The following is a 10,799-nucleotide window of genomic DNA, read 5'->3' as shown; positions in this document are numbered from 1 at the left end:
TGCCATTATTTCAACCGCTTGGGAGAATTTAGTTCCAGCCGGTGTCAAATATTTGAACCTATTGGCTTATATTTGTATTTATTCCATAATAATTAATATTGAAGATCATACACATTTTTGCCTTGATAATACCTAAATTTTTATGAATGGCCTCTAGACCCTTCATAACTTTTATCAAACTTTGGAAATGTGCCATGGTAAGACAGACATGGAACCATTTCTGGATGATCCTCTCCCCACCCCCGCCCTCTGTCCTGCCAGAACTAATCCTTCCATTACCCCCACCATCCTGCCAGAACTGGATGAGAAGTGAAACATTTTCTTCTTCCATAAAGTGGGGTGGGCGGTGGGGAGAACCAGCCTGGTTGCCTTTTGAAAAAAAGCACCTTTGAGCAAACTAAGACCTGGAATGACTGAGAATCTCCACAGACATTTCTGGATAAGTTCATTTCTAACGTGGGACTTTTTCAAAGGAATTGAGGTAGTAGAGCTGCTGCTTTGCCTGTTTTTATGGCGGTAACAGCAGCTCTGTTTCCATGATGCAGATTCTTCAGAGAAAGGCAGATGAGGAAAAAAGCCTGGTGCATAAATGACTGGCTGAATCTCAGTGGCATTTTATTCTCACCTGGCAGCAATGAAAGTTTCAGACTGGGTATTGATCCAGGTTCCCATTCTCATTTTCAGTGGGCGAGGGCTGGCATTTCTTTCCGGTGAACGTCAGGGGGATAATAGTGCAGTGTTTCTGAGAGTAGAGCAAAGTATAGAAAAAAGCATGAATAAACACAGATAAAATGGCAAAGTCATCAAAGAGCCATTTCCTGTTTGCAGCAGAGTGGTTTGATATTTCTGCATTTTATATGTTCTGAGAGGAAAAGATGAGAATAAAATCTCTGAGATACCTGTTCGACCTGAAGTGTGGAGTTAAACCGATACAACTGCAATTCTATTCTGTATGAGGTCAAGATGTCCATTATATCTTTTACCAGCATAATCGCCTGGATTGTTCTTACTGTGTTTCATATTATTCAGGACACCAGTTCAGCAGGTAATAATCTCTCTCTCTTTCTGCCTCTTTTTCCTCTCACCCCTCGCTCCATCGTTTAGATTCTTGTGTGGAAAATCTGTCAGGCAATTGTTAAAGGAAGCTTGGAGCAAACACAGTACTATTTGAACGTAAAATTTAACAATAACATTAAAGAAAACATTAACATTAACCAGCTTGCTTATCACAAAATAATGTTCATAATGGTAAATTAGCCTTCTCTAGTCTGTTGGATGCACCAATGTGGCTCTCGTGTAATAAATACTCTGGAAAACTACCAGACTGGAGAAGGCTATAAAAAACAAGAGTGACGGCTTTTACTGATGATGCTGACCGAACCAGATCCACTGTAACATAATGCATGTCAGTAAATATTAGTAGCTAGCCATGTTTTTACTTTTTCTGATTGCAAAACTGAACTGACCTTTCATTAATCTTTGGATATCTCCTTTACAAAAAAGAAAGTTAGGTGGAAGGTAAATCTCATGAAGAATATTTTTCTTTATGGGTCAAATCAAGGTCTATCTACTTGGCTGACGTACTTTCAAAATTGATTGGGGGTAGGATGCAACCAGCATTCGGCAAGAGAAATGAATTGTGGTATGTCCCCAGCACCAGTTGCTCAGTGTAGTTCAGGGAAAGGGCAGTTAGACACCCCTACTACACCATCTGTTAAATCTGAATTGCCCTCCACCAAGCTGGCATTTGTCTTGCTGGAGAAAACAAGCAAGCTTCCTATGGTGCTGTAATCTTTTTCTTAACTGGGCAAATGGAAAATTTGAAGAACAATTTCAAGTAGGGAAATGACTTGGTTTCAAAAATTACCTACCACATCCCCATTCAGTAGTCAGTTGTAATGATAATCAATAATTAATAATAGTTCAATTGAGACCTTATCAGCACTTACAAGTCATGATCTTCCTTGGAACATCAGTTCTCTATGAGTAACCTGCTGCAGCTCCCCTCTTCTCTCTAGGACCCACTTGACTGTCTCAGGGTTATTTGCTTGCTTTTAAACCAGGAATGACTCTTTGAGAATTTTTTTATTGGACAATAAATGATGTGAATTGTTACAATAAAGTTGGAGACATCAACTTTTGAAACTCCTCTGCTATTTTCACTTACTTAAATATATGGCAGATCATTAACAGCACAGGTTCAGAGTCAGATAAAGACTTCATTGTCTGGATAGCAATTAAAAATAATTTAGGCTTTAGCTGGAATGGGGAAATTTGTTATTTCATGAATGAAAGCAAATATTCGTGTGTCCTAGGATAATGATGTGAGATCGAATTTGGGTGGGTCACATTTGTTATCTGTTCAGTTTCTCTCAGTTTCCCATAAATGCTTAAGTTCAGTTTATTACATTTCATATTACTTTAAGAATATTTTTTATACAGTCCTGATTTCTATCTCGATGGCTTAGCCATTATATCACATTGGCTCTCTTAATAGATATAGTACATTTTTCTTAATATAGATGACTATGATTGTAAACGGCACCACAGTATTTGGGGACATATACTGAACATTTGGAAGGATCATGAGCTTTGGGTTGTATAGGCTTCTGAAATTGTGAAATTAGGTAAATTTATATTTGAAGGCATTTGGCTGCTAACCAGTAAGAGGGTCTGAGATTCCATGTTCTTATTGAAAGATAGGTGCTGGTTGTCTACTATACACTAGATACAAAAAGAAGAAGAAGAAGAAGAAGAAGAAGAGGAAGAAGAAGAAAAAGTATGGCATTGTGGTTCCAAACCCTGCAGTGATGAGTCACATAGTCACCAAAAAAACTAAACTAGGTTTGAGGGGTTTTCTTTATTGCCGTTTCCTTAAAGGTCTAATGGCTGGTGCTTCCATTAAGAACTTATCCAGAAATGAAGCCAAGCAGGGATGGCACACTGTATTAGAGGTCCTCTTTTCTGGCCTGCAGGAGAGAGCCTTCTCCTCTGTTGTTCCCTGATGATGAAACTAATTTCCTTTGGAGTTGTATAGGAGCCTATTCAAGAAATTGAAAACACATTTATTTTACTAGGCTTTTAATAGTTGGGCTAATGGCTTTTCTTTTTTTTTTTGGCTAATGGTTTTTAATATGATTTTTAAAAACATACTGTACATTGTATGGTTTTAGTCTTTTGTAATAAAGTTTTAAAATGTGCAAAAATGTATATGAAATAAATAGTTTTAAAAATCCAAATTAAATGCATTTCTACTATACCCTATTCCAGGTATAATAAACCAACATTGCTGTCTGTCTTCAATAACAGGATTTTAACCCACACTAATATAATTTCTTCATTTACCTTTAGGCTGCTTCCCTTCCATTTTCCTCTTATGACTACTCTATTGTGGAAAGTAGAATATAGTGAAAAAATGAGAAAAGAAAACAAAGCTTCTTCAGAGCTTAGTTCCCACACTATTTGTGGAAATATTATCGATGTAAACATAATTAAGCACAAAAAAGAGAGGGAGGAAGAGGAGTTGTTTTTTGTTCTTTAGTAAGATATTTGGAAAGCGAAGAAAAAAATGTACTTCAAGTGAAAGATGTGACTTTAGACAATTAGGATTTCCTCTGGCCCAGCTCTCAAACTTTTAACTAGAATCTAAGGTGAATAACCAGCAAGTCATGGTCAGAAAACACTGCAATTAAGCTGTATCAAATAGAACAAGAAATGATAAGAAATGGAAACCAATCCAAAATTTCATGCCTCCATGAAGAACCTGGCGAGAGGTATAGTAAGAACTGCTTAATCTATTCCCAGTTCATAGATTATCTGCCAGTATCAGTGAATCCCATCCTTGATGCTGGGTCCACAATAGCCCCCAACCACTAGATATAATGTATTGCAGTGGTGATGCCTGCAAAGAGACAACTCCTTGGATTAAGTAAATCAAGACCCTTGGTTCAATGTGCAGATGTCTGAGAGATGGAACTAGTGGAAGAGGTTTGATGGGGAACAAAACCAGAATCGTTGCCCCATTCCTCTTTATCCAGATATATCTTGTGCAGTAGAGGTTCCTGCAGAGGTTAGGACCTTTAAGCAAGAAGGACTATATGAAAGGCTATGCTTACTTTTTAGTTTAGAGTATGCATGTCCAATCTTTTGGTTCGACTGGGCCGCACTGAGTCAAGAGGAACTGTCTTCAGCCACATACAAAGTATATAATATAGTCATACAGTATATAAATGTATAATAAATAATAAACTTCTTTTTAAAAATATTTTTATTATAACTTGTGGGGCCACATTACTAGCTGTCCAGGACCGCATGTGGCCGGTGGGCTACAGATTGGTTATGCTTGGTTTAGAGAACAATATGAGTTGCATTATTTCCCTCTGAAGTACTTAAATTATGAAAAACCTTTAATAGATGATCAATAAAAAGCTAGATGTCAGTGACTGCTTATTTAGCTGAAGCTGCAGCGCTAATATTGGAAAAAGTATTACATTTTCACAAAGAATGAACTCTGATAACTTAATTAAAGAAAGATCAAAATGGCGCTTTTAAAAAAGAATGAAGTGCTACCTAAAACAAATAAAAACTAACATATTTATGAGCCTGATTTTGATTTGAACATAATTTTATATATGAATAAGATGATTGCTGCAGATTTGCTTACATAAGAAAGTAATGAAGCAATGTTTAATTAATGCTTATTCATAAAATGAGCTTATTTTAATGTGCAATCAGTGCACAAAAATTGAGTTTATATTATGTGCATCATTAAATAAAACTCACATCTTATAATATTTAAGGATTTAATTCTCAATGGATTCAAATGGGTTTACATTCTTGAAAACAGTTATGAACAGTCAGAATGAATAACTTCATAGCATTTTATAATTTTATTACTGGTTTGTAATGTCACTATCTCATCACCTGGCATCACTGGCTGGCCCACAAAAATTCCATGATTTGGCATATATCCCAAATGATTGCTGACAGGCTCAAATATAATTGACTACTGTTGTGACATGGAGTGACAATACGCCTGAAATTTGTAGTATGGCAATGTTTATCTTGCTTCTGATCAAATATTTACTGTGTGTGAATTGGGCGGTCACATAATCAAGTAAGTAAGTAAGTAAGTAAGTAAGTAAGTAAGTAAGTAAGTAAGTAATAAAGTAGATGACCCCCAAGTCTTTTGTGCAACTACTAGAGCTTTCTCACCATAAAGTTGTCACCCAATGCGCTCAGTGCATAAATGTGCCACTGAACTGCAGGGAGAAAGTGCAGAAAAGACATAACTCTTCCCTGTTGCAAGGATCTCTTATTTTGACTTTGCAGCAGTGATTTTTATTACATGCCATTCAGAGACACATTTACTGTGTTGGATACCTATATGAACATGATGAAACTAACTAACTAACAAAATAAATAAATAAATAAATAAATAAATAAATAAATAAATAAATAAATAAATAAATGGTGTTCTGCATCCAATGCCTGTTTATCTGCATTTTACTACAAACTTCACCTAAAAGGGTTTCAAGTCATTAAGAACTAAGGTTCCTGATTTCTGACTTTTTAATTTCTGCTGCTGCAACTGTGCCTTGAAGTTGTGTGGGTAACCCTAATCTTTCCTTCTCTAAGGGCTGGCTTCCCTGTTCCTCATTTTCTATGCCAAGACAGAGGACAAACAAGCATTCAAGGACTTTGGGTTGATGGTGCCTCTCACCCCATTCTCTTGCTTCTTTTGCTGTGACAGAAATGGTATACACCGCAGCACCTGCACATTGTATATGAATAGGCCTTCTCATACAGCTCAGGCAACTCCATATTTTACGAGCTCTCCTAATAAAAATAAAATATGACAACTCTAAAAACTGGAGAAAGCTATAACATGCTTTTCGCTTTTAGTAAAAATGCTATTGCCCAAAACTGTGACTTGTATTATTTCAGATCCTAATCATATAGTTTCCCAATCTTGTCCCCTTTTGGTTCTGTAGATGGGGATGAACTGTTTTTCCCTCAGTTCTTTCAGGGCAATGATGGAACCCAACCAATTTGGCTAAGTAAATGAAAGAATTTTTAACCTATGATCCCAAACTGTTTGGGGCTGTTTGCAGGGTTTGCTGCATCTAGCCATCCTTCTGTAGGACAATGTAATAATGGGATTTAATTTAGCTGAGTTTTGTATGGGAAGGTTCTATCATTGGCTGCAAATTAAACTAAAAATTAAAACCCTACTTCTGGGTAATTTATCTCTGAATAAAGGGATAGAGAGAGGGGAGGGAGGGAGAGAATGAAAGCAAGCTACTAAAGCCTTGGTGCCCTTATTGGGGGATTTCCTGGAGATACCTTGATGACCGTTAAGGGCTTTGCTAATGCAAAGATTTTGAACATCACAACTCCAGCACTTTTCTCCACCCAATTTTGGTGTCAAGACTTTTGAGATGCTATAGATGTTTTACTGAGAGTGAATAGAAAGTTAATCCTTATATGCATGAAGAGGAGGCTTTTTCATTTGGGCTACTTTGCTTTGGGTATATGCTGGATTTTTGGGAGCACAAGCAATATTGAAACCCTAACCTTAACCCTAACCCTTGGAGATACTGAAATCTCAGAAACTGGCAAGTACTTCAATAGTAAGAACATATGAAACTCGGGATTGAACACTTGTGTTCTTGGTGTTTTTTGAGCTGGGCTGTCTCTTTGCAGATACTTCATTACCTAGCCTGGCAAATGCATCCAGATATCAGGAAAAGCAAACCCTTTCTCTTTCCCCTTCAAGAGGTATTGTCAGCCCTATTTAGTAGTCCAGACTAAGAAACCAATGCCATGGAGATCTAGTACTACTTTTATTGGGCCAGTTATAGTACTATAATCTTGCGTGCCTGAATGCCCTTCTACTCTTCCTGACTTTATCTTCATGTGAGTTAGGGAGGGTCCTATCCAGTGGTGGAATTCAAATTTTTTTACTACTGGTTCTGTGGGCATGGCTTGGTGGGCATGGTGTGGCTTGGTGGGCGTGGCTTGGTGGGCATGGCAGGGGAAGGATACTGCAAAAATCTTCATTCCCACTCCACTCTGGGGCCAGCCAGAGGTGGTATTTGCTGGTTCTCCGAATTACTCAAAATTTCCACTACTCGTTCTCCAGAACCTGTCAGAACCTGCTGAATAGCACCCCTGGTCCTATTTGAGATATGTATTCAATTATTTTCTTGGAATGGGCTCTGTTGGACTTGTCTTATGGTTGCCATGGTAGAGAGTTTTCCTCCTATCCTTCAAGGTCATCCCTCTGCCCTCTACAGGTATGAAACAGTTGGGAGAAATCTACTCAGTTCTGTCTCCTGGGATGAGAGCAGAGATGGGGGCAGCTTGCTGAGGGACTTATTCATGTGAACTAGTGTTCCAGAGCTACTCTGATAACAGATATGGCTATTGTCTATTGTCTGTCATGGATTGTGCATTTTCATAATACGTATAAAACACACCTGCAACACAGCCAAGTAGGATTTCAGACAAACTTTTCCACTCACCTTGCTTTTATTTTGCAGTTGAGGTGGTTCTCATTTTTAGTTCTTCAATGAAAAACAAAAGCTGCACTGTAGTCAAACAGAGAGCTAATCATATTAATTAAGGCTGAATTTCTATCATGTTTACAAGCAATTTGTTTTGTGAAATGTAGCAGTGTATTTCTTTGACAAAATTTATTTTTATTTCTTTTTTTTTAATAATTTTTTCTGCTGTCCATCTGCCCTATAAGGCGATTCTGGGTGACACTCTTCACAGTGAAATTACAGTAAAAGGGAGCCTGTTTCCCCAAATTATTAAGGTGTTCTTCTGCTCCCTGTGCCAGCCTATTTATTAAAATGTTTCTCTCTTCCAACAGCTGAAAACATTTCAAAGCAACAGAGATTCCTACACAAAACAGTGCACCAAAATACCCAGCTGGCCTGTGACTTTCCAGCTCACAGAGAAACCATTACAAAGTTAAATATCTACTTGTTGAAAGGAATTGGAAAAGTACAACTTTTTGAAGCAAATTGGAACAATTCCACAATTTTAATCAAGAAAAACAGTTCTGAATTAAGCCTGGACATAAATATTACAAAAGAAGAAAAACACGCTGTGTTTCACCTGAGGGACTTGCAGGTCAACCACACAGACAGTTACATGTGCAAGATTGAGGTGATTGACCCGCCACCATATGAAACCGAAAGCAGGAGCAATTTAATTTACGTGAAAGGTAAAATTGTGAAATTTGTTTCTAATGGGTCAGAGAGGCATATAATCTTTATTAACTATAGGGATGCCCATATTTAAATTGTGTGCTTAAGCTGGTTTCTTTGGTTTCACAGCCAAAGATCCTTGATTTAGATCGACGCCCCTCCAATGAACCATTTTCTGCCACAACCACCCCCACTGCAACATTATTTGCCAGAAACTGGTGGTAAGAAGCAGGTCCTAGACAGGAGTTCAAAAACTCTTTTCCTTCAAAACCTAATTGACATTTTTGAGCAAACTGTTTGAAAGCAGTTTAATAATAAACCAGGTAGTTTGAGCTTCAGTTAGTTGTGCATTCAGTTAATTTATCTTCTAGCATTCATGGGAGAGGGCATACTTCAATGAACATGAAAGTATACTTTGTTTTGAGGTGTCTGAGCTCCATTGTGTTCCTGTCAATCCTCAGAGCTTCCTCCGCACCAAGAAAAGCTTAATTATGTGAACATGCCAATGGCTATTCCACTTGGAATTTCTGTTTTCTACAGTCTGGTAATCACAGCAGCCATTTTGTACTGTTGGGTAAGAAATCATTCTTTTATTTTCCCTTAGTACTAATCAGATGTAGTCAGTGAGAAAAATATCACCAGAAAGAATGTAGAACTTTTCTACATCTGTACACATGTTATATATGGAGCAATGCACCTGCCAACATTTTGGATTTCCCTTGGAACTATATTTATGGAGACTATCTTCATGGGCTTGAATGCTTGAAGTATTACTATTACATCGAATCCCCTCAACATATAGATAGATAAGCAAGAAAATAATTAAAAAAAAAACATTCTCTGCCTTTTATATGGTCATATTTCTCTTCTCTTGTTTGGAAATTGGCTCTAACTGAAGCCGGGGCAATCAGCATTGTGTAACAAATGTATCTGCATTTGTGGGCATCCTATTACTGGAATTGAACAAGGATGCCCATGAAGTGTCCTTGGTAAAGCAGGCTGCAGATTCCTGGGAGGCTGATTGAGTTGTGCTTGACTTTTGAGCACCTCCAAAAATAAGCTGGGACCAGGAACAAGCAAGAGATACTTACCTGGCAAGAGGGACAAACATATCCAACACCTTCCTCTTCCTATGTCAGCATTTGCCCTCCTGTAATCTCATGCGCTTCCTTAAAAAAAAGTCTTTTTACTGACTTTTTACTGTCACCTCTCAGCCCCATTAAAAATTATAGTAGTTTCAACTTTTGGAGAGTTCAAGAAAATGTCATTTAATTTGTTAAGAAGATGCAGAGGGTCCTTTGGGGGTTCTACCTTCTGCTGGAACCAAAAGTATATTATTGATATATTAAAGCATACTTTTCTGAAATTCATGTATGCCCATCTTTAAAGACACATGCAATCTCTCCTGACTTCTGTTATATATATACTGTAAAGAAGCCAGACTGGAAAAACTGTGAGTTACTTATTCAACTGCCTGATAACCAGTAACACAATCCTTGCTTTTCATTCAACCTTGCTCCCAGAAGGAGCTACACAAGGTTCTCCTTCATAAAAGACTTCAGGCATGAAGAAGAGATGCACATTAGCTTTCCATTTATTTGATATGACATGAAGGAGAAACCTGACTTATCATACTTGTGGGAAGATACATCAAGTGGGATTTTACTTCCTCTTACATAGAATATTCAGAAGAAGGTCATCCAAATCAATGTTCCTTTGGCCTTTACTGATGTTCACTGAAATTTTCATTCTTTGACTGCCAAATTTTTCTCCTTTCTTCCGTACTGTTTTTTTCCCCATGCAGCTGAAAAGCAAGAAGAATAGGGCCCTTCAGAATGACTATTTCAACATGACACCCTGGCAATCAAATGGACCCAGGAAAAGGCCCCCTCAGCATGGTGTTCCAACACGGAACTATACTGCATACCGTTATTGGGAACCCTGATGAATAATGTCTTCTCTACAATAGAAATAAGAACAGCTTAGCCATAGCAGAATGAGACTGTTTTCAAAGAGTTATATCATGTTGTTCATAAATCTACAAAGGACAAAAGCCCTCTGTAAGTTATGTTTCAAGCTGGATAGGCAAGAGGATATTAGCAATAGTAGACTTAGAAATAGCGGGATGTTAGATCCCCCCTCCCCCAGTTTTAAGCAAATGATGGTTCCAACTGCTCTTGTGAACTTTCTACTTTGGCCTTAACAGAAGGTTTAGAAGGATTATATACAAATTCTGGCAAAGAGTGAAAGTAAAAATCAAAGAGTGAATGAAAAAAATGTTCATATCAAAGAGAAATGTAGGGATTAAACATATGCTTAAGAAATAAGAAGCACCCAGCTTGGTGGGACTGGGGCAGTAAAGAACATTTTTCTGTTATAAAATGAATGGATTAGCTGGAAAGGTTTGCAATACTCTGCAGAACAGTCCCAATGTACAGATGACACTTTCTGCTAAAACAATTAACCTGAAAATCATGTCTGGAAGACTTGAAGGAATAGTGGAAAATACTGCCAATATTTGCAGTGATATACAGTTTTGCACTGATGCATCAACAAGATACTGACAAAGAATTGGACAAA

At 37.6% G+C, this 10,799-nt stretch overlaps 1 protein-coding gene across 1 annotated transcript; it reads left to right on the top strand.

Annotated features, from left to right (window-relative positions):
* Positions 1 to 963: 963 nt before the first annotated feature.
* Positions 964 to 10,164, top strand: CD28 (CD28 molecule). The gene is made up of 4 exons (XM_070956803.1): positions 964 to 1,045; positions 7,880 to 8,236; positions 8,681 to 8,793; positions 10,024 to 10,164. Exons 1-4 carry the CDS (start codon positions 964 to 966, stop codon positions 10,162 to 10,164), a joined length of 693 nt encoding a protein of 230 aa, XP_070812904.1.
* The last annotated feature ends 635 nt before the right edge of the window (positions 10,165 to 10,799 follow it).

This window comes from Pituophis catenifer, unplaced genomic scaffold (genome assembly GCF_029215685.1).
Source record: "Pituophis catenifer annectens isolate HBS135680 unplaced genomic scaffold, rPitCat1.0.hap2 SCAF_1, whole genome shotgun sequence".
NCBI classification, from domain to species: Eukaryota; Metazoa; Chordata; class Lepidosauria; order Squamata; family Colubridae; genus Pituophis; species Pituophis catenifer.
This window is presented reverse-complemented; position numbering and strand designations above follow the sequence as displayed.